Here is a 25,867-nt window from a genome sequence, read left to right as displayed (position 1 = left end):
TAACTATATACTTATTTTACGATTATTTTTTTTGAACATATTATTTCGAATATTAATAAATAATCATAGGAAATAATATTTAAATGAAATTAGAAAAATACAAGTGTATTTAGTAAGTATCAGAATCGTGAGTTCAGGTAGAGTCGCGTCTAATGCGATGATCGCTACAAATAGTTGCGCGACCGCAGTTAATGCAATTGTGGTAATTCCTAAATGCTTACTATGGGATTTGATAGACGATTGTAATGTAGGTACTACGGGTTTGTTGTTTATTTCTTTAGTTTAGTAGTTTTAATTAATAAGAACACTAATATAAAACAAAAGCAGTAAATCTAAATAATTTACTGTTCAATATAATTTGAAATACCAAAATCTTAGACCTCCTATAGACACAGTAAGTTAGCATTAAATAAGTAAATAATTAATATCCTGTCATTGCACTGAAGAGATTCCAGCGACCGCGGCGACCGCGATAGAGCCCCGACATCACGATAGTAGTAGCGGAAGAGGTTTAGTGTTAAGTAAAATACCTACATTATATCTTTAGATAATTTAAATTTCTTTGTGTATTTGCTGTTGTTTTAGAGTTTTTAGTGATTATTATTATACCTTGAAACAAAAAATCGTAATCACTTGTTGTCTGTCTGTCAAAATATTTTTTCTTAAGATCACGTGGAGGTATCAAGCTATAATTAATATCAAATGTCAATGTTTACAGTTCTTTAGAACACTGAAAATTAGGCTCGAAGTTAACTAATTAAAATATACGTCTGCTTGTATATTCTTGTGAGTATAGTAAATTCATGGAGTAATCAAACCCTATACTGAAAATAGTACAGAGCAGATCAGTGAACGTTTCCGACTCGCACTTGGCCGGATTTTTTTACACAATTGAATATCTTTACCCAATACTGGTGGCACAAAATAGGTACATATGATATCTACAGATGACATTACTTTGTTGTTCTTTTTTTTAATAAAATATGTATATATTTATTTTTAAATTATTAATAATTCATATAAGTAAACATTTAAAACCTTAACTCAAATTACTCTGTGTAAACTTTTTAGAATAACAAAGTAAACATATTTAGCCCTGAAACTTAATATATGATATTTGATAACCAATAAAAGCTGCGACGTTATACGATGAAGAAACATAGATTTAAATATATAACGAGCGTAATAATTCATAATAAATATTGCTCAATTTCTTATTCTGGTGTTATCGACTACTACAGACGTAGGTTCTAATCTAGTTCGTGGGACTTTTTTATATACATATATTTATTGGGCTATGGTGATGCAGTGTGAGATGAGAGCATTGGCTAATACGGGTGTGGGTTTAATCCTCAATTGGAATAATTATATTTAAATTATGTTTATCGTCCAGCTTATTCCTGCTGTACATACAGAAAATGAAAATGGAAAAAGATTTAACAATTTGAGATAAATTCAAAAACTAAATTTAAAATGATTGAGTCTTCCTATTAAAAACACATTATGTATTGTTAAAATCATAAAAGATTTATTATTATCTAAAAAAACATTAAGTACCATTTAATATTAAAGAAATCGTGGAAATGTTTTTATAATATCACGATTTACGACGCAGCCGTCCATATACCTAACCATATAATACTAATCTCTTCTCGGCACGTCCGTAAATGTATTATACGTAGATAATACGTGCATAATTATTAATTTATTCATTATTTCCTTTAAATCTTTTATCAGCAGATTAATCATATATTTTTTTTTCTTTAGCTTCACACATCCCACCTATAGCAGGGTAGAAAGACCTGAGAAGGACCCGTGGACCTAGTGTTAAAACACTTCCGTTTCCCACTTTTCGCTCAATTCTTGAGTCATTGCGTGTTGAGTTGAGTGGCAGAACTCAATGGCGCTTTACCTGGTTACCAGAGTGAAGAAATTAAAATATTAAATATTTCATTACCCCAAATCAAATCCACAATAGTCGCGTTCAGTCGCACGCTAGTAGCCCTGCGTCACGAGAGCCACGAATTATTAATTTATAATGATTCATATAAATTACTGGAGGCCTTCGGGTGATGCATAGAAAGTGAAGTGTTTTGGCACTAAGGTGAAGGCATATGAATTTAATCATACTCATATTATCATCTCTTACCCCAAACAAAGTTTATTGCGGATGGAGCTCAGTCTTTGTGAAACCACGATTAATATCATTATAGCACGAGCCGTTCTTGCTGTATTGTTTTTACTATAATTTTTTTGATAATATATATATTTTTTAACTATTTGAAATAGTTATTCCACATGGAGTTTAAGAATAATATTAAAAATACACGTTTGTGTCAATACAGTTTATTTGGTATTGTGGTAATAAGTAGATGTTCTTATAAATAGACAGTGCATTAATTCTTTATTAATTCTTTATTAATTATTAATTCTAGATGTTTCCTATTTACATTTCCTCGTGGTAATCGAACCCACCACCTATATTATGTCGTTTACGCGACAAGGTGTGGGTCACAAGCTTGAGCCCCCCGAGACATGGCCTTATTGAATAAACTTAACTTAATAAATTCCGTCTTAATTAAATATTATCAATATATTTTTATTTCTTTGAGACGATCATTTCATCATTGTTTAATAAATTATTAAGTTAGTAGTAACTTTATCGTCGGTCCAAGGCCACTGTATAAATCTTCGTAACCTCAAGCTATAACGTTAGAAAAACTGAATTAATAAACTAATTTGAATATACGAGTACAGGCAGCAGGTAGGCAAAACAAAACCCGGAACCACCAGATGAGCAGTGCTAATACATATTGTTATGAGTAATTAACAAGACCAGGAGCCCGTCGTGGCGGAGTAGCCAAAGCGAGTGTAAGCGCAACAAGTTATGGATTTGATTCCCACTCGAGGAAATACGAGTGATTAATGGTTTAAATGGTTTAATAGGCAAAGTGCGGTGTTGACTTCCGCCACTCAACACAGAATGCTTCCAGGATTCAGCAGGGCTGAACCGAAGTGTCTTATTGAGAAAGGAGTGTTATAAGACCAGGTCCCCAGGTGCCTCTGCATACACTGCTTTGTGAAGATACGGATACGTTGTGAAGATAAAAAAAATTATCGAATAGATTCTTGTTTTTGTCATTCTTTGTGTTGAATAGCATACATTTAAGATTTGTTATTGGTATTAAATCAATATAGTTGTGCCAATTTATTAAGAAACTATTGGGACATTATAATCTAACGGTTGTATTTGACACTGATGTCCATTTCTTTCAAGTGACGATTATTCAACACTTACAAGAATTTAAAAATTACAGGGAAGTGATATGGAAGATAATGAACGACCTTCCACCTATACGAAAACAATTAGACTGATATCAATAAAAAAATGTACTTCTGCCATACTTTTACAAAAGAAAGTTATTTAGTCACTAGGAGGCCACTACCGGTTTTGGACATCTACCAAAGAAGCGTGTAATATTAGGATCTAACGGTGAATGTTGATTAAGGTCAATAGATCATTCGCCACAAGATCAAGGCTGCCTTCGATGTTATATACGTAAGTGAGGCGGCGCCGGCGCAGGCGCAGTGGCGGCACGGCCGGGGGAGCGGGTGTCGGTATCGCGGTTTATTATTTTATTATCGAAAATTACGTGTTTTTATAATAAAAATATTTTTAATAATAATAAGAAATGTATACTTGTCTGTGCTCATAACAACTTGTTTGAAAAACTTTAAATTTGATTAAAAAGTGCGTGTGAAGTGCAACTATTAAGTGCTTCGCTTTTTAATTAAAAATGTAAACAAAAACAATATATTAGGAATAAAATGTGATATCTACTCATCTGTCAGCTATAAATGTGCATATAAATAGTTTTTACTTAATAATGGATATTTTAAAGAAGTTTTAAGTGATGAAGTTGTTGTGTGTTCTGCTGTGTATGGTGGCAGGTGTCTCTGCGCTGTTACCACCCATCAGCTCTGGTCTGGATAACCTGGTGCGAGCTGCTTCAGCTACTTGTGAGCATTTAAGGTTTCTTTTTTTATCTTCAAGAATCTTTTTGAGGTCGATGTGCAGCGGCAGTGTGCCTGGTAAAATCAACGGTTTGGGTTTCATTCTTAATCTATTGTAATCTTCTTCGCCCTGGTATAAAGAGACCTAATAATAAGAAGTACTGAGCCACATAACACGCAATGTGTTAATCCTGTTCTTTCATTCTGTTAATCAGAAAAAAAGAACAGGAGTAGAGTCATAGTTCAATGTTTTTTAAAAAATAAAAAGGAACACCGTAAAGAAGTTAAAATATTTCAAGTAAAAGTTATACCTAATTAGTCATGTGATTATATAGATATGGATATTTTTTTATGATTATTACTTTAACGAACTTGAATAAATTGGTCATTAAGTTATAATATATCCATAGATCAAACGGTTTAGATTTTAGTCTATTAGTAGATATGAAATACTACAAATTAATATAATTTAGGTCGAGCCTTAAACTCAAAACTCTTAAATTAAAGGTTAGAATATAAATGTGTGTTTTTCATTAATTAATTATATACTGAAATAAAAGGAAAAAGAAAGACGCAGCGGCACAGCGTGCTGCCTACGCGATACTTGTAGTTTCATATTCTCTTGATGATTTTCATGGTCTCGCTCTGGTAACAAGACATTTCGCGACGTTGAGCTCCGTCATGCAACAAGGAGTGTCTCGAAAATTATTAGAAAAGTGGGGAATTCAAGACACGCGTCTTGATAAACGGGTCTAAAACGGCTCGAGATTCTCTGCGAGATGTTTTCAAAGATGCAGGTATTATCACAGTTGCTTCCCAATTTATATACTATAATATTCTCTTTGTCCGACAAAATATACATTGTCATAGAAAAAATAGCGACAGTCATACGATAGAAACGAGAAATAAAGATAAGCTTGTTACACCAAGTTTTCGCCTCCAAAAAGTTAATAAATCCTTTATGGGTCTGAGTATACGTGTATATAATAAAATTCCACAGTGTATTCTTAGTTTGACACTACAAAAATTTAAAATATCTGTAAAAAAAATTCTAACAAGTAAAGCGTATTACACTGTTCAAGAATATTTAGAGGATAAGCATGTATGGAATTAATGTCTATTGAATGTCAGGCAGGACAGCTGCCAGCTAATGTAATAGATTGTACCATTGATTTTGAAAAGAGCAACTGTTGAGTTTCTTGCAGCACTTCTCAGCAGAACTGCCTTCCGAACCGGTGGTAGCTTTTTATTCATATGTTCATTCGACGATTCAAAAGTGCTTGTAATAATTGCCTATTTGAATAAAGAATATTTTGAATTTGAATTTGAATTTAAAAAACTTTCGAGAACTTAATTATTTATAGAATATTTGATACATACATATATATTCATACATAGAAATTTATATGAGCCACGCTTTTAACTTAAAACAATTTTCGTGGCTATAAATATTTAAATCGAACATATTGTCCGAAGGGGCACGAGTTCAAATTTCATTACCAAGATTTTTATGTAAAATTTCAAAATGTTTTACATTTAATAAGTAGAATGTTGATTTTATGCTGTACACTTAAACAAATGTTAAATAGTCACAAAACCACTTATGACGATCGTCTTATTTTTTTATATTAGGTATTAAAGTAAGTCGTTTAAAAAGTCGCCGTTGAGTTTTGCCACTCAACACGCAATGCCTCCAGAATTCGGCAGACAGTGTCTTAACACTAGGTTCCTCTTCATATCTCTCTGCCTGCCTACCCTAGTGTAAATATATTCCGTTCCTATTAAGACACTTTCGTTCTCCACTTTCATCCTCGTGGAAATTAAACCCACAACCTGTCGCGTTTCCAATCGCACGCATGTGTCCCAGCACCACGATAGGCCTCATTAGTTTTTCGCTTACCTGGGTCCGTTCCTAAATTATGTAGAGCCCATCTTATAATACTTTTGATCAGTTTTCATATAAGTGAAGTGGATCATATTTATATATTTTTACCCTTTTATATTAAATATGCCTTCCGCAACACTGTCCCTGATGAGTGAGGGTATTCTTATGACAGACGTAAATACCTAATAAAATGTTATGTTTAATGTACATAATTTATTGTTTCCTTCTTGTCTAAGATTGTGGTAATTATGAATGTTCTTCCTTGTTTTATCCGCTGCTGTATCTGTAATCATTTTGTATTTATTTTTTTTTTATTAATTAATTTAGAGTCGGTGCCGGCTAAGAAAATAACATTAAGAGATGATTACTAAAGACACTAAGTAAAAGGAAACGGATTTTCAGTAGTAATTAAGTATATTACTATCAATAATTTTACTTATAAAAAAATCATTACTTTCCAGAAATTAAAAGTTATGAAGCCGGTTTTATTATTGTTTTTTAAATTATTTTTTTACATATAATTTTTACTTTGACGTTTCAGAGCTTTATGTTTATAAAGCTCGAAAAGTCTAGAAATTACTTTAATCTATATATTTTATAACTGTTTTTATTTTTTATAATTTTATAAATTTCTAGATCAACATCTAATAATTTTCCGAAATTATAAACTTAATCATTAATTTATTTGTTTTAATATTAAAGTAATTTTAACCAGGAACAATTTAAGATCCTTCAAAGCACTGAGGTTATCTAGAATTTCGTCACTTTTGAGAAGAGGCCTTCAAATTATTCTATTTATCTAATATATTAATGAAATAATATTCATTTATATTATGCAAATAGTTGTTAAATAAAACAATACAATTAATAACACTTGATTATTCTTTAGAACAACGTTTCATTGTGAAAATATCTTGTACTTGTATAACGTGACTTAACACTCGGTTCCCTCTGAATAACCTGCCGCGCGGGGAAAGTCATGAAGCTGCTTACTAGTGAATCTAATACTGTGTACATTTTGCCTAAATATGACTCATATGATACGATATGCCTCACACCTATACATACATATGTTAGTCCGTGACCTCACCTGGTTGTAGATGAATCTACACCAATATTTGAATGTCGCTCGAGTCAGAGGTCTCCCGCTATGTGTGTCAATGTTATTAGCCTTTGTTAGTTGTTCACTTGAACGTGGACGCCGCTATGACGGGCTCATGTCCCAGAGTCCCATGTAGTGAGGTGAGCAGAGGAAATCTATTGTAACAACATAAATATATTATAATGAAAATTAAGGTTCACACTGATTGCCGCGATATCTCGCTATGTTGTAAGGTTCAGTACAGATTATAGTTGTTTTTGCGTCACCTCTGCGCTTGCGCATCTCACGCGACGACGCTAACACGAACATTTGGATTTTTGTTTTAATCATTTGTGACTATTTAAGTGTAAATTACGATCTGAAGATTTTATGTCATTCGTGTATCAAGAGTTCTTAATGTTAAAACACACTTTTCTCCACTTTTTGCCTAATTTAAATGAATGCAAAATTTAATTATTTTGAATATTGGAAGCCAATGCCGCTATTTAGATTGAAGAAATGTAAACATTATAAAGTTGTGGGTTCAATTCACACTTCAGGAATAAATAATTTTCAATTCCTCACTCTGATAACAAGACAAAGCGCGATGTAGAATTCTGTGACTCAATTAACTTTTTTAACAATTAAATTAACGTTGCAAGAGGCGCGGGTTCATACATTTTTTATGATATATCTTTGATTACATCGCTGACATTCTAATCTGTGAAACTTTTTCATATCCTTAAAAATAACAATTATATAAACAAAGAAGTTGCACGTATTGTATATATCAATGATCGAATTGTTAAAATTTTTCGTCCTTGTTGTGTTGTGAGAACAATCGTTGTGAGACGCGCTAAACAGTTTAACCCTTTGTTTCATTTGTAAGAACAATGTCGAAATTACCAGAATGTTGCTATTTATCTACAACAGTACGTTGAGAATAACATTGAGAATATTTAGCAGTGTATAAGTATTAATATATCTACAAACATAATTTTGTGTTTCCCTGGAAGATCTAATAAAGAATTTTTATTTTAAATTATAGATATATATAAATTTAGTTGATGCCATCTTGGCGCAGCGGTACAGCATGTATCTGAAAACTTTCTCCATTCGGAGGAATTATTACATTAGTTTATATTCATTTCCTCTCTGACAAACGAAGCGGCGTTAAGTTCAGCCACTCAACAACAATAAGAATTTTTCAGAATATACGTGGCGAAAAAATTCTAGTCATGGCATTTATTTAAAATGTTATGTTTATCATTTGTCTTTTAAAAAAGACGGTAGTAAGTAAGTAAAGACGGTTAATTTTACAATTATTCCATTTCAATTGCAATCAGGTTTTCAGCACGCGAGCGTGTTAGGACGAGGCGGTCATTATCTTAGTCTTAGTTTGCTTAAGGAATCAAATTATATGTTAATGATTACGAGTTCTCGTGCACGTAAGTTTATGTTAAGTTAAGTATTAACATACACACTTTATTTTGCAGGTGACGCTTTGCCTTTGGAGATGATATTCAACTGGCCCTCCATACCAGACCTAGAAGTAGTTGAATATACTAGAGCAGGCAAAAAGACCTATAAGCTTAAGAAAGCAAATATATACCTTCGGAACCGGCTTCCTCATATCCTAGTTTTTTACATTCCGGGCTGGTGGAACACTCCTACTGATGAGTCTTCAAAAACTTTAATCAAAGCTTTACTTCTTAAAAATTCTTTAGTGCTTGTATTGGATACGCGTGCTACCTTCTGTCGTGGCTACGTGGCTTCTGCATCTCGCGTCAACGGCGTGTCTCAGAAAGTATTTAAGTTTATCAAGAAATTGTCCGCCGACGGGTACCCCTTGTCGTCGGTACATTTTATTGGATTCAGTCTCGGCGCCCACGTCGCCGGCATGGTGGGCAAACTGGTGCAGAGCAAGTTAAGTAGGAATATAGGCAAGATAACCGCCTTAGATCCGGCGAGGCCGTGTTTCACGCAACTTTCGAAGTACAGGCTTGATAAGCAAGATGCTAAATTTGTCCAAGTTATCCATACGAGTGCTGGTGTCCTAGGACTGGAACATCCACTAGGTCACACTGATGTGTATGTAAATGGCGTTTTAACTTCACAACCTGAGTGTCGAGAGAAAGCGATCAGCTTAGAATGTGATCACGCGCAATCTTGGAAGCTGTTTTCAGCTTCTGTAGCAAATGAACGGGTATTAACGGCTCGAAAGTGTAGAAGTTGGAATGAACTAAGCAACGGACGATGCAGTGGCAATGAGACTATGGTAGGGTACGGATGTAGTAGCAACTTGAGAGGAATGTTCCTCCACAAGTCCCAAGAAGTTGTACGACAAGTGAAAGTTTTCAATCCTTTAGATTTCAAGACATGGTGGTCGAGATGACACACAATTTATGACATAGGTTCTTAAATGCATTGTGATATTTCTAGTTGCGTTTTTTGTTTCATAAAGATGTGAGATATATTTGGATTTGAAAGAATAACAAAAAGTTTTAGTTTCACTGGTGTCCAACATTGTGTAGGCACTTTTGAGTGTGAAAAAAATATCAGTCAAACAACAGTAATCATAAAAAGTTATAATCAATTTGTTAAGTTATTTAAGATAACAAGAATATTAACCGACAGTTTTGTACCTATAAGTACAATAGAGGTTTTAAAATCAAAAATTTCATCACGTTCAGAAAAATGCCGATAGGATATTATGCTATTTAGTATGGAAAGACATTAATAATATTAATCGTAAAAACGTGATGAACATTTACCTGTCGCTGATAATAAAGAAATATTGCACGCTATGTTAAGTCATTTTGTAGGAATTATTTAAAAATATACTTTGCAAGTTTTTCTAATAAAAGCTGTCATTGACGTGCGAAAAATAGGCCCATTTGACGATTATATTCCTATTTTGGGAAAAGAAAAAGAATTATAGGTTCCCTTTGTCTATGTTGCCATTTGTGGTAAAGGTAAAAATTAATATAAATAAAATAGAAAAAAATACTTCAATTATTATTTTATTATCTCGATTTTAAATGTAAGAGGATTAAATCTATATTTCTAGCGTCTAGCATAAGTAAACCACAAAGAATTTCTTTGACTAATCTGTGGCTAATTTGGAATTGGGAACTTGTTAGTTCAATTTTATAGACCGGTTGGAGATAGTTCAAAAAACTAAATTGTAATATAATTTAAGATTTCTAAGTTATTTTTCATACAAATATAAATATCTGTGATATATTCATGTGAATAAATAATATTGAAAGGTATTTTTTATGAAGGTTAAGAAATAATATTTTTATAGATATTAATTATTCAATAAATAATTCTTGAAGATGACGTTGCAATCATTGAAGTACCTTTTTAATTTTCTAAAATAAATATATGTATAGTGTATATATATAATTATACATTTATTTACTATTTTTTTAATGGCATGTGTATTTCCTTGGCTATAAAAATGTGTAAATATAATGTTGATTTCTGGGAAATACTGTTTTAAAAATATTTAATACACAAACATATTTATTTGTGCAAATCTAACGTATTGGTTGATAAATTCGAGGCCAGGCGTAGGGGACAAAGTGTGACTGGAAAATCGAATGGTTGTGAGTTCGATTCCCATTCGAGGAAATTAAATATTTATTTACATTTGTATTTTCATTTTGTCCCTCTGGTATCGAGGCAAACGCGCGGCGTTGAGATCCGCCACTCAACATGCAATGTCTTCAGAATATGGCGGAAAGTTGGGAACTGAGTTTTTTAGGTTCCCTCTGTCTACCCTGCTGTGTGCGGGATACAGTGAAGTTGATTTATTTATTATGATTTAATATACAGGGTGTCCCAGGAGCCAACGATAAAACGAAACCAGGTGATAGACCAAGTCGTGACAGTTATGAGAAAAATATAAAAAAAAATCTGTGTCATGTATTTTTCATATTATTTTGATTTTAAAAAATATCGGAAAAACCGACACCCTGTGATGGTTTTTCAAGTCCCAGGACTACAAATATTACTCTTTGTTCATTTTTTTTTCTGTAATGTAATCATGAGTAACCCTTCTGTGAATTACAGTTTAAGATTTAAACATACCTGCATCAGTTTTCAATAAAATGTGGTGTTTTTGCCAAACATTAAATTCAAAATATTTAGTACACCCAACTTTAACCGACTGTACTATAAAAAAAATGTACTACACTGTTTTTGCAAGTAACTTTAAAAGTTGGCGCATTTAATCTGGATTCCGAAATGGTACGACACTTGCTGGATTACTTCTTTGTTGAAGAGAGAAAAATCGAAATACCCGATAATCGGGATGACGTTCAGCTTTTTGGTATCTTTTCCGATACATTCTAGCTGCAGCATTTGCGTTACATAACCATTCTCCATGAATGAAATGCATATTGGCAATGTGTCAAAGACCGAGTATATCGCCTGCAAGACCCCGTACTCGAGCACTGTCCTTATAAGTCCTGGGTCAGCCCCTAAGTTGGAAAAGTTCAGGTACCTTGGATCCGTCATGCACGAGTCTGGAGTCATCGATCACGATCTCTATAAGACGGATAAGAGTTTGGAAAGTATCCTGCGATCACAGACCACACCAGTGACCTCCCTAAACTAAACACTTAGCCCAGGCAACGCTTATCCGACTTAGGGGCTGGTCCAGGAATTATAAGAACAGTGCTCGAATCCGGGCTCTCGCAGGCCATATACTCGGTCTATGACACGTTGCCAATATGCATTTCATTCATGGAGAATGGTTATGTAACGCAAATGCTGCAGCTAGAATGTATCGGAAAAGATACCAAAAAGCTGAACGTCATCCCGATTATCGGGTATTTCGATTTTTCTCTCTTCAACAAAGAAGTAATCCAGCAAGTGTCGTACCATTTCGGAATCCAGATTAAATGCGCCAACTTTTAAAGTTACTTGCAAAAACAGTGTAGTACATTTTTTTTATAGTACAGTCGGTTAAAGTTGGGTGTACTAAATATTTTGAATTTAATGTTTGGCAAAAACACCACATTTTATTGAAAACTGATGCAGGTATGTTTAAATCTTAAACTGTAATTCACAGAAGGGTTACTCATGATTACATTACAGAAAAAAAAATGAACAAAGAGTAATATTTGTAGTCCTGGGACTTGAAAAACCATCACAGGGTGTCGGTTTTTCCGATATTTTTTAAAATCAAAATAATATGAAAAATACATGACACAGATTTTTTTTTATATTTTTCTCATAACTGTCACGACTTGGTCTATCACCTGGTTTCGTTTTATCGTTGGCTCCTGGGACACCATGTATATTAACTGTTAATTATAATGTCTGGGTTTAGTAGTTAATGGAACAGAATCTTCCATTTATTTCAGCTTCATGCTGTATCCCTTATATAGCGGGGTGGGCAGAGGGAAGCTAGTGCTAAAACACTTCCCAATTTTCCACCGAATTTTCGAAGCGTTGCGTGTTGAGTGAAGGAACTCAGTGCTGGAAGTTGGAAGTACTAGCGTCATCTATTTTTCAGCTAGAAGATTGTTGAAATTAATCTTATAGTGATTCACACGTTTCTCGAGAGATGGCGTTGCTTCACATTGTTTTACTTACAAGGATTTTTAAAAATATAAAATGTGTAAATCCTAGTTTATAGTAATCCGGTAATCCCGTAGTATTAAAAGCCTTTTATTGTTCCACTTATATTAGAATGATTCATATTTCATTATTTTATGTCATATTGTTGCACTTTAATGCAAATAAATTTAATATCCACCTTCTTTCTACACTTTGTGGCGTGTAGAAAAATTTTCTTTCTTTTACACACATACACAGCGGCCTAATCAGAAACAAACTAATTTTGTCCACCAGAGCGGAGAAATTGCGTTTCCACTGCGTCACGACGGTCTCAAACATACTGTATATGTACTGTAGGTATACGTGTAACGTTAATAGAACTAACCCCATAATAAAGGACGGACGGATGAACAAATAATGCTTAACGGTCCCTAACAGTTTTGTGTAAGAAATAGGTCACAAAGCCAAGAGATATATTTTTATAGCTTCGCGTTGTTTCCCAGGGGGAACATCCGTCCAATTTTCTAACACGTACTTCTACATTGCGCGTTGAGTTTTGTCACTAGAGCGATAATTGAATTTGGGGGCAAGAATTTTAATTCTCTTTAGAAATCGTTTTTCAAATAAAACTTAATATAAAATCAGCTTCACACTGTAGGGTATCCCCTCCGCGCTTTGCCTCGACACCAGAGCGAAGAAATGTAAATATTGTCAACCCACAATTGTCAACAATTTTTTTTTCTCTTAAGTTTCTGTATTTTGTTTTTTGTGCAATAAAGAATATATATATAATCGCGCTATTGGAAGCGCTGGTTGGATGTCGTGATGCAGGACATGAGAGCCAATGGTCTAACCACCGAGGACGCAAAAGATCGTGCAAAGTGGAGTAGGTTAAGTAGGAAGGCAGACCCCGGTAATAGCCGGGATTAATGCCAGGAAGAAGAAGAAGATTTCATTTCCTCGAGCGGAGATCGAACCCACAATCAGAGGCCAGGCAAATCGTGGCGCAAATTAAATTGAATTAATTAAAATACTTTTGTATGAAAAAAACATTCCCACAAATCGGAAATTGAACTAACAACCATCGCAACCACATACTATACTAACTGCACTACAAATCTAACAAAGGTATACTAATTATACATACTTACATAGTATTATTAAATAATATTCTCTAATTTAGATTCATCATAGTAGATACACAAAGGGCAACCAACAAAAAGGCAGATCCTCCAATGGTTTGTGAGCTCGGTCTCTGACGTCTGCAGTGGACGTGCAGAGGACAGGCCGACAGCAGATTAATAGTGCGGGATCATGGGCGGGGCCGGGCTAGTTGTGCTCCGGTCGCAGTTACAGCGTGGAATTGGAAAGCACAAAAAACTCTATTACCTACTACTTAATAATAATCATTAAAATATATATATTATTGTCTTTTTTGTGCATTTCGAAATAATATTAATAATATTATTATTTTCAAAAAAAGTAAATATTGTTTTTGTTTCTTAATTTTCTTTATTCTTTTACAGCTCGCTATAAGGCTATAACAATGCTATAGGCATACATACATACATACATACGTATGTACGTCTTATCATGTGTTTAAGAAAAATTCAGGCCGTAGTGACGCGGCAGCACAGCTCCATTCTTGCTATTACGACGATTGTGTGTTTGATTCCCATCTGAATAAATAATTATTTAAATTTTCACGCTTTGGTAATAAGATAGAGCAAGGCGTAGAAGTCCGCTACTCGACCGCTACATTAGGTACCCCCTGCCTACCCTACACAAATAATATCGCTTTAAATATAAGTTACATCAAAAAGTCAGTACTAATCAGAATAATAATAAATTGTTCTTACGACATCGCTATATCTACCACCCTACGTAACCACCCAGCTCTAGGTGGGTACAAACATTTCGCTATTTGGTGGGCTTGTCCGTCTGCTTCCTGCCATTGCCGGTACTATGTCCGTGCGTTCATAAATCTTTTACAAATGGTTACTAGGAACGAGATTAGCTATATAAATAATTATTTCTATTTATCAGAGTCTCTACTCAACACACAATATCTCGGTGCGTAGGGAACGGAATGTTTTAACACTACGTTCCCAGTCTTTCCATCTATTTGCGGAATACACTGAAACGCAAGAAAATGTGCAAGAAGTGAAGTAGTAATTTTTTAAGTTATTATTAAAATTATAGCAATTAAGTTTTGATTTTTATGGTATATGGTATTGCTATTTTTTAGTTCAGGAATATTTTATATCTTCTGTCATGAATTCTGGGTTTAGCGTAAAGTGGGGAACGGAGGTGTTCTAATGGTAACGACGTATCTAAGTACTAGTAGGTTACCAGGTTCCCTTCGCCTATCTTGCTATGTGCGGGCTGCATCCCGTACTTTTTTTAAATTTTACTCGTATACTTATTTTAACTATAATCTTGATTTTAACTATCGAATGACGAACCAACGACCAAACAATATCTAGAAATTATATTTAATTTTGAATTTATTTTAAATTTGCTCTATGAATTAATTTTAAGCTTCTAGTTAGTGTAGATAGCTAATTCATCACTACATGTCATATTGTTTTTAGTTAATTTTGTGACAGCCCGGCTTCCATCGCAAAGGAGAAATGAGCAGGTAATGCTTGGGCAGATCGGACTCCTTTTAAATAAAATAAGTTTACGTTTCCACAAACAAAGAGTTTTATTTTGTAATTACTGTGCTCCACTAACTGGAACTGCGCGAGTTCGTCTCAATTCTTTCTGCTCGCTCGGTCCTTCCCGTCTGACTATTTATTAGTGAAAATATAAGTGTGCAGTTTATTGTTGCAAGTTCAATGTACTGGGACAAATTTAAGTATGCAGCCAGATGCACTTATTTTGTATGAAATTAATTACAGATATAAGTTTGTATTGATTTTTTGTATAAAATACTTTTCACTATAAAATATTTTTTCACTTTTCGGATATTTTTCTTCATTTGCTTTTCTTTCTTTTTTTCTTCAGTTCACACTTTGTACCATTTTTTATAAATATAGACAGTTAGACACCCTAAAGGTTTTGATTATGCAGCGAATTTCATACAAAATACAACCAAATTTATGCATATTACTGCTATTGCTTGATACCTCCACGCCATCTTGAGATATTTAGTCTCGACAGACGGACATACGGGCAACAAAGTGATCCAAAAAGGGTTCCGTTTTTAAGGAACCCTTAAAAAAAGTAACTTTATTTTATATGGCATACTGAAATCAATATATAACTAACTAAAAGCACGTAAAGCTTAAAATCGTACATAACGTGTGTAATTACAGACGGGAGACAGATCGAGGCCATTAATTTGCGAGTAATTAGTGTGTTACGAGGGTGGCTGTAGGCTGTAGGCTGTAGGGGTTCATATTTGCTTATTATAGGTTCTGAACCACTGTGGCGCAGTGGGACTGTATCTGACTGTAGATGCGTGGGTAGCAGGTTCGATGCTTACTTGGAAAATGTGTATTCATGTTTTTAAATTAATGTAATTTTCCTGCTCTGGTTATACAAAACGAAGGTTGAGGTTTGAGTGTCTCAATACTAGATTATATCTTTCTACTATAAAATAAAAATAACATTTTACAAATCTGTACTAATATAAAAAATTGAAGACTATGTTTAGTTCAGATCTCTAATCTTAGGAACTGTTGGTTCTTCGCCTTGTTATCTAAATATCTATGTATCTTTTGTATTCTTAGTTATTATTCTTTGCCCGTAGCCAGAGCCTCATACATAAAGCTTTGTAGACACTAATAAAGCCCGAAAGTATATTTGTACTCGTTCCCCAACTGTCTAACTGTCACTTCAATATCCCGCGCCTGGGGGGTGCTCGCTAATGGGGGGTCTAAACGATCACGCGCTATCACGATTGGCTTTGTCGTACTTTCTATTTTACGGCACATTTGTTGAAATCTATAGAAAAATTATTGACTATGTGAAATTGTTTTTTTATAATATTAAATATTTAAATATAGGTATATTGTCAGAAGATCGGAGAAAGGAAACAATGCCTTTTTTAGATATATAATATATAGGTTTGAGCTCTAAAAAATAGAATATTACAGCATTCGTGTTTTATTTATGACCTAGCGATATAACACTACGCATTCTTTTCATTTCACCAAACACACCTAGGTGTATGTACAAAAATATGTTCTGAAATATCCTGAATTCGCACAGAGAAGGGGTCTTTGTGCTCAACTTGCTTATGGAGTATCACATAATACATATTGATTATGATAAATGTATCCGACGTTTGTATGAACGAGATACCTTTTTCACGGCATAAATATAAATAGGTGTATCGGAATAACGGCTGGGACACATGCGTATGTATTGGACTCTGTTGATTACATTTTAAACTTTACTACTTAAGAAATAAGGTTTAAATCGAACTATACTGAATTTACCTGATAAGTAGGGTTGGTTATCGCAATCATGAGTAAGAAAATGGGTCCCTTTATATATTTGTTTTATTATCTACAACAATGAATTATCAATTTCATTTTTAAATATCTTTATAGAGATACATTTTAATATAATTACTATACTATTCTATAAAAATGAGTTTAAAACATAATTTCAAACATATTTTTCATTTCAATTTCAAACATGTAACAAACTTAATTCTGAGATTCTTAGAGATTATAAAAGTAGTCCTACGGGAACTAGATAGAATAAGTGGAATTTTACATTTTACGTTCAAAGTGTTGCGAGTGGCAACATATTGACAACCCTACACGGTACATAGCAGGCGGTGCTCACTGCACAGTCGGGGCGCGGTACAAACACTCAATTATATTCTGAAGCACGTTTCAAGCATTTCAATTTTATATCTCGGCCATTTGGGACGAATGCCGACGTCGAGGCCGACGGAGTGCCGCGCGAGCACCGCCGCCGAGCACGCCGCCGAGCACGCCCTGCTAGAATATTGGCTAGGCTTACCACGCGTCTTGATATACGAGGAAAGTTACAGTTTAACAAGGCAAAAAGATAGAGAGATAGAACTATCGAAATTAGAAGATTCAATGTCTCGGATCGAAACGAATGTCAATTGTGTGAAAAGTGGGGAACGGAATGTCTTATCACTAGATTCTTTCTGACTACCCTGCTGTATGCAAAATAAAAATAACAAAGTAATTCTATATATCCCTGTATATCCTGATCGATGGTAGGCCTAGTGTTAACTAGAGTTAGTCTCGTAACAACGAATCGGCTTAAATATTTCGAATTATATTGGAAAACGATATTTTTTTCCTTTAGTTCATCCTTTTTTGCCGTCATTTGTATAGTGATGAAACGTGCTGGTTTGGTTTGAGTCCCATTTATTTTTGCCTTCTCAATAGTGGCTAGGCTGTAAGATTTGCACGTTTATAGAAATTAATTTGTTAACAAACATAATATTAAATTATAACAATATTTTTTTTAAACATATTTAATATTCAAACACTAATTGTATTAAAGTGTAGGGAATTATTTTTCAGCTTCACTCCTTTTCACTTATAGGCATAGGCATTAGGCATTTCAGTAGAAACCTAGTGTTAGGACACTTTGTTTCCATTAAGACACTTCCTTTCCCCACTTTTGGCCTAATTCTACTTGAGGCATTGCTACAGTGGCGGATCTCAACGCCGAGCTTTGCCTTGGTACATGCAGCCAGTAAATGAAAATGTTAAATATTTTATATTATTGTTCTAGTAGTTCATAATTCAATAGCTGTAATATAATTATCATATTTGTTTAATCGATTAAGCAAAATTCTATTCAGCCATTTGAATTGCCTACGGACGTGACGGTCGTTGCCTATACCTGCCGTGGTTCGATACCTACTCTAGGGAATGATTGTATTTAAATTATTCTCATTTCCCCGCTCCCGTAGATAAAGTGCAGCGTTGAGTTCCGCTACTCAGCTCTCTGATGTCTCGAACTTAGGCTAAAAGTGAGCGACAGAGTATCTTAATACTAGCGTCTCTTTATCCTGCTATGAGGGAAAAGGCGTGAAGCTGCTAAAAAATAATAATTATCGACAATAAAAGTATTTTTTTTTAGTAATTGCACTTGAAATTTAGTAAAAGGGAATGTATTTTTTGTGCACTGTTATCCATTTACGAGGGTTCGGAAAAAAATAAAAGAGAACTATTGTTAAATTACAAACTCAGTAAAGTGCCGGGGGTTAGAGCGTTGGAAAAAAAACATTAGATCTTTTTTTATGCAACGATAATAATAGCTGAGGCCGTTGTACCGCGGCGTCCGATTGTAAAAATTCGTCGGGTGTGGGTTCGATTCCCACTCGGGGGAATAATTTATTTTCATTCTCTCACTCTGGCAATAAGATATAAAACGTAGTATTGAGATCGGCCATTCAATGCTCATCTCGTCTTGGAAAATGGGCGGTTCGTGGGGAACGGAGTGCCTTAACCTTAAGTTCCTTATCCTGCAAAATCTAGTTTTAAGACACTCCCAATTTCGGATTCGAGACGTTATACGGGATTCGCGGGGTTGCGTGCGTTTAATTACACACTATCGCACCATACTGTCGCAAGAGAAAACAGGTTTAAAGTTAGTATAGCGTAATCCTTACAATAAGTAATTAACTACTATATAGTAATTAAAGATTAATGAAATATAATTGCCCCCAAGCTTGTCGGTCAAAGCAAATTAAGCTTACTGTGTTTGACTTATAGTTTATAATACAATATTGTATTATAAACACCATATGTACGAGGTACTATGGAAAGTGACATGTGAGTATAATTTCCAGTCTAATTAGTCAGATAAGGTGCGATTACAGTAATAAGAGTGCAATCAACAGTTCCGGACGAGAATGCACGAAAATTACTAAACAACTACATATATTACAAAGAATGTGTTTTTTAGTTTTTATGTACAAAAAGTGCGTTTTATTTTCGAGACTGTCGTGGCATAGCGACATAATGTCTGTGTAGACGTGATGGTTCTGGATTTGATTCCCAATCGGGGGAACAAATAATTTTCATTTTCCCGCTCTGGTAACAAGGCAGAACGTGGCGTTGAGTTACGTCACGCACGTCTCGAAAATTGGGCGGAAATTGTGTGGTTGAGTATCTTTATAAGGTTCCCCATGTGTATGAAGGATGTAAAGTGAAGCTATTTTCTCCTAAACTGCAATAAATACTTTTTTAATTTATCTCACTTTGTGCCAAGCTCGGAAGCTTAGAGGAAATTTACTTGGAAATAGTGTTTATAATGAAGACTAATTATTATAGTTTAAATTGAACTTCAACTTAACTACTTAGTAATTATAGTATTATACTCGTTATAAGACTAACGCCATACTGGGTTGACCATTTTGTTCTACACATACATACATACATACATACATACATGTTTTTGTCAAGTTGCGTATGTTTTTGTTCTTGATATCTATTACGGTTTATACGGAGCTCAAGAGGACTAATATGTCTCTTAAGTATAGCTTTTTATTCAAGTATGGTATTATTTTATTGTTAGCTTCACGCTGACAGCCGCATTAGGGTTCACAGAGGGGACCTAGTGGTTCTGGCCAATTTTCAAAACATTATATTTTGAAAGGCAAAACATGATTCCAAAAAAGAACATAATGTTGATACCAAAGCGAGAAAATAAAACGACACGACAGCCTTCACATGGAAAACGAGCTGTATTTATTCTTTTCTCGTAACTTGACATAAACACAAGGTGCAACTACCTACCTACCTTCAGAAAAAGCATTAAAGCATGGCCAAGACACGGTAAATGGTATTAACCATATCTGTCGTGGTATAATAGTTAAGAATGCCCCACAATGGCGTGCTTCCGTCCGCACAGAGCGCACAGAGCGCACAGAGCGCACAGAGCGCGGCGCTGTCGCCGTCGCATGTCTAATTGATCCTTTCAGAGGGTCATTGTTAACGGACGACTATTGTCGGCCGCATGCTTCCATGTACAGACCGCTGTGTAGTCTGAGAGGTGGATGGTGGATAGTGTATGGCTTAGATTTTTGGTAAATATAGACATAAAATGTTGTGTAAAATTTATCACAGAAAAATGTGAAGCTGATTTTTGTTTTCCAAGATTCTATTCTTAGAGTTATTTGGATTAACATCAAAACAAACATATTTCTATCGATATTTTTGAACATGTTGGGAAAATACCCATGTCGTAAATATCACTCTTAACCTTTTTATTCTATTAAGCATAAAATAACCTTAAAAAGAATAATTTGCGATATTCCATAACAAATTAAATCTAAATAAATCTTCTATGTAAGCTAGATCGAAAGAATCAATATCCTAAATATAAAGAAACTGCTAAAAATGCGAATACTTTTAAGAAACTAATACAGCGTCTGTCTCTCGACCTAAGAAATGAATATGAGGCCATACCTAGAATAGCGACGATCGATCGGAATTAGTTGAAGATATTCGATAGACGATGTCGATTCAATTTAGAATGTTCTGAACCATTAGTCATTCCCTCGCCTTTCATTTTTGTAAATTTTCAACGAATGTTCGTGTTTAGGGAGCCATTTTTTATAAGCGTTATGTTCCTATAAGCGTTTATTACTTTTATTATTTTTTTAACTTCATTGTGTATACTGCACATAACAAGGTAAGCAGAGGGAACCTGGGAACATAATGTTAAGACAAATTTATGAAATTGATGATGAATTTTAGAGACATATGGTTCGTTTACGTTCCATATGGTTTTGATTATAAAAGTTACAAGTGGAGAACGGAGTGTCTTGTATCGCCTCGAGTGTGTGGTTCTCCTCAGTACCAGTTTATAGGTATCTATAATCTCATATAAGATTTTTCTTCGCTTTCTACTGATGCTTTGTAATATAATAGTTTACGATATGAAATTAAAGTTATCGTTTTATCGCCCTTAACTTAATTTATATTTTTACAACTTATAAAAAATTTAACTGCCGTGAAAGGACCGTGCATAAAACGCAAACTATACGAGTTACTATAAAAGTGTTGCTTTCACAATTATTATAACTTTAAAATTTTATACAGACATCATATTGAGATGAATCTTGTTATTGGGACGATAAAATGAAAAAGTTTAATTTATTGAAACTAATTGTGTTATCAAAATTTTAATAAACTCCTCTTAAATTAATTTTAAGTTTATATAACACTACAGGGTTGTAATCGCCACCGCCGTATGTAACCATTTCTTATTTTATAACATTTTAAAAATGTTATTTCTTAAGTAGCTTCAACTTCGTGGAGCTCTTACGCGTGTACTCTTTAGCAAAACCGTCCAGCACTTAAACGGAGAGAAAGAAGAGAGCAGAGAAACTTAAATACACTGCAAAATGCGTATACCTACAATACAATTTATGTTAAAACATTAAAAAAAAGACAAAAGCATTCTAAGATTCTTACCTCAAAACCATTAAACTTTGTAACTTTTACGCTGACGTGAACCGTTTCATTATACTAATTTAAAGAGACCTGCTCCCAAAGCTCCCAAAGCCCAGAGTAATGGACAGCTCTGACCGCGTATCTACAATGTAGGAGAGATCAAAGTGGGCGGTGAGTTATACTTATATCTATAAAAGGTAAGTTAGACGTTTACCGCAACGTCATAGACTTTGTAGTCATCAGCGGTCGGTTATTAGGAAATAATGGTGAAGAGTGAGCTGCATTGTATTAAAGGTTCTGTACATTTTATATGTTTTTAATTTCTGATTAAAATAGAGAGAAACTAAAAGTTTAACGTGTCTGTGTATGTGTGTATCTATGCTATATAGCTATGTTTGTATTTGTATATCTGCCTGTGGCATAATAGGTCCCAAACATAGGACCCGTTTTTAATATGTTTTTCTTTATTTGGGAGTCCCTGTCGTATAAGATAAATATGTTCAGCTGTTCGAAGATTATCAGTACTTTTCTAGTTGTTTTTTATCTTTGGGCTGTACGCTCCTTTGTAGCTAAGAAGATTCAAGAGAAGCTTATAAAAGCTTATCAGTAAATGTGGCACTGGTGTCAGATAAGTGACAAATTACTTTCCTTAACAATTAAATTTAGATAAGAAGATTATTTATATGATAATCTCACGTACAAAACATTTCTATAATTTAGAATATTTAGCTTATTAGAAATCATAACTCATTAGCTATAAGAACAAAATGAAACAGTTTATATTAATATAATGAATATAGGTATTCATACCAATTTGATCTTAATAAAATATCATTTTGTGTGTTTGAGACATAGGTTATTGATATTAGAGACACTCTGCTATCCACTTTACGCCCAAAATCGAGACATTGCGTGTTGTTTTGCGGAATTCAACATACTTACGGAACTACAAACACATAGCTATATAAAATACATTTAAGTAGCCTATATATAAAGTACGTATACAATTTCCCACGCTGGTTCAACAACAGTATGTGGAATTAAAGAGCGCTGTCCACAGAGGAGGCGCCGAGTACACGACAAAGCAACTATGTTGAAACACTTCACGTCCGTTGGGAACTGACGCCCTGGAGAAGCTTTATGTGGACGAAAGCTCTTCAAAAAGGTCCTCTATAAAGTTCCTTATTACTTTAAGAAAATAAAAGAAATTTTTCTTACGTGATTATTATATAAACTAGGCAAGCAGTTCTATTAATAGGTAATATTTAATAAGACGTTAGTTTTTCAGATATATGAGGGCAGTCGTATCACAGGGGTACAAGATTGTTGTAAACAAGCCAGATTGTGGGTTCGATTCTCACCCTGGGAAATAAAATATTTAATATTTTCATTTCTTAGCTCTGGTGTCGAGGCCAAGCCAGGCGTTGAGTTCCATCACTTAACACGCAATGCTTCTAGAATTTGGAGGAAAGTGGAGAAAGCAAAATGTTACGTTAAAAAATACACTTTTACCATTATAACCATTAACAATATCGGAAGACGATACATAATTACACATCATTTCTACAGATGAAGTACAGCAAACTGCGATCAATAGAGCGCACTAACAATACAAGTTGTTATTTGAAGAGCAGTTTTATAAGTCGTCAATTATACGAGCTTCGGGGAACACGACTCATCCTTGCAGTTCAGATATAATTGATTTAACAAACACAATTTTAGTATATATATATATATATATATATATATATATATATATATATATATATATATATATATAGGTATATAAGATAATTGTAATGCTAAGGTATTTTTCTATTATTTTGAATTCATTTCCGTTTGTCAGATTTCAACTTTCTAATTAAAGCATATACTCATACTTACATTTATGAATATGAACTAAAATAGAATAGAAAAATTTTAGCTAAAATTCTTTTAGTGGTGAAATTATATTACTAATTTTACTTAAACGGATGGATTTTATATCAAATTCAAAAATATAAGTTAGCAAGAATAAGATTTAAATCAGAAGTCATCGCGATCGATTCTTATCCTAGAAAAGAATGTCCTCGATGGGTAGATATCGTATCTGACCTTTGCTATCTCATAAACTACGAAAATAAAATGCGATGAACGTTTATAAACAATAATAACAAAGCCATAACATGTTTCACAGCCAGCAATTAACATCAAATAATGTTACGTTTTATTGTCTTTGAAATGACAACATGTATTACTACTTTATTTATTTTTCTGTCTTTTAGTATGGACTTATTAACCTGATATTAAAAAAAACGGCAAGTACGAGTCGGACTCGTGCACGAAGGGTTCCGTACCATTATCTATAGAAACAAGCAAAAAAATCACGTTTTTTGTATGGGTCCCTTAAATGTTTATTTTATTTTGTTATAGCTGCAGTAGAAACACACAACTGTCTAACTAGCACGGTCCATGACGCGGCCTGATGACAGACGGACCGACAGCAGAACCTTAGTAATGGCAGGAAGTTAGTAAGTACCATTTGGGTACAGGACCATAAAATCTGATAAAAATTACAATGTACATACGCAATTAAGGTGTATTCTATTATTATTGTTATTATATTCTATGGTTATTTTAAAATTCTTTAAATTTTACCCGCCCTAGTAAGAGCGGCGAAGAGTTCCGCCACTCAACTTAGGATATCAAGAAATTGGACGGAGAATGGTATCTTGACACTGGCCTTATCCTACCTGCTATATATGGAAGATGTTCATATTATATATTTTGCTCGCTTCACGTTTGGAAATAGAAATGAAAGTAATTCATTCCCTCGAATGGAGATGGAACTCACAACCGTTGCCTTTACATTCATAGTTTATGCAGTTACACCACGCCATACCACGATGGACTTTATTATATCTAAATATCTTTTAATAAAGTGAATAAAGTTATAAACGTTTGCCTGAGGCTTATAGCTAAGAGTTTCATTAAAACTGAGATCGCAATAAGTCTCACAACGGAAGACTGTAAACTAACAGAGCAAACAAACATAAACGTCTCAAAGCAAACAACTTTATTGGTAATAACTTTAATTTGGCCGCGAGTCATTATTACGTTATAACCTACCTATAACCTAAACTATTTTATTTGTGACAAACTAAGACTCTGTCATTCTTCACGAAAATGGAGTCAAGAAGAGTGACCTGGCACTCTATGGTAAGCAAAGATATGTAAAACAACATTAAATTTATATTTCAAAAGAACAATCATTGAGTCACTTACTGGCTTCAACGGAACTGTCTTCCAAGCCGGGGATGATTTCCTGTAGAACTAAAGATAGTTACATTTCTATAGCAATTTTATTGACAATCAGCAGTGCTTGCTATATCATTTCTTTTATTGATTTTTAGCTATAGCAACGTATGGGGTAGGGAAATGGAACTTACTTTTACTTACTTGAGATACAATATTCCGTCACGCACCGCCCAATTTCCACTTGCGTGTTGAGTGCCGTCGACGTCGGTACAGCTGGACGCTGTGCCGGTGCGACGACGGTCCCTTGACTTTGACAAATAAAAAAAAACTTAAAATATGTAAAGTACCCAAGCCTTACCAAATATTTTACTTTAAAGAGTAAAAAGTCTATTTTATTTTGAATCAAAACTCAGAAAAAGTAGAATCAATTTGTACTAATGTTTTTAATCATTCGATTCAAATCAATCACTCTTAATCCGCTTTTTATCGCCTGTGTTTTGTTAAAAATCCTCTTACGTTACATAAACTGTAGGTACCTACTGATGTTTTGTTCCTTTAGAACCAGGTCTATAGGAAAATAGTATATAAATAGATATATTTACATATTAATGTATCGTTACTTACTTTATTCGATTTGACATTCTGTAAAATGTTGAAATGAAATGA

At 34.0% G+C, this 25,867-nt stretch overlaps 1 protein-coding gene across 1 annotated transcript; it reads left to right on the top strand.

Annotated features, from left to right (window-relative positions):
• Positions 1-3,427: 3,427 nt before the first annotated feature.
• On the top strand, positions 3,428-10,326 carry LOC146536585 (lipase member H-like). Its single transcript, XM_085189626.1, has 2 exons — positions 3,428-4,020; positions 8,477-10,326. Exons 1-2 carry the CDS (start codon positions 3,915-3,917, stop codon positions 9,373-9,375), a joined length of 1,005 nt encoding a protein of 334 aa, XP_085045752.1. The 5' UTR covers positions 3,428-3,914; the 3' UTR covers positions 9,376-10,326.
• Positions 10,327-25,867: the final 15,541 nt, after the last annotated feature.

This window comes from Heliconius melpomene, chromosome 8 (assembly GCF_056956725.1).
Source record: "Heliconius melpomene rosina isolate 202511_hmr_F chromosome 8, ASM5695672v1, whole genome shotgun sequence".
Classification (NCBI taxonomy): domain Eukaryota; kingdom Metazoa; phylum Arthropoda; class Insecta; order Lepidoptera; family Nymphalidae; genus Heliconius; species Heliconius melpomene.
Note: the sequence above shows the minus strand (reverse complement) of the source record. Positions and strands in the feature narration are given on the sequence as shown.

Excerpts from the sequence above, each read along its gene's own strand:
- LOC146536585 (XM_085189626.1), top strand. The coding sequence starts at position 3,915 with ATGAAGTTGTTGTGTGTTCTGCTGTGTATGGTGGCAGGTGTCTCTGCG. Across the intron at positions 4,021-8,476 it reads GCGAGCTGCTTCAGCTACTT|GTGACGCTTTGCCTTTGGAG; the intron begins GTGAGCATTTAA and ends TTTATTTTGCAG.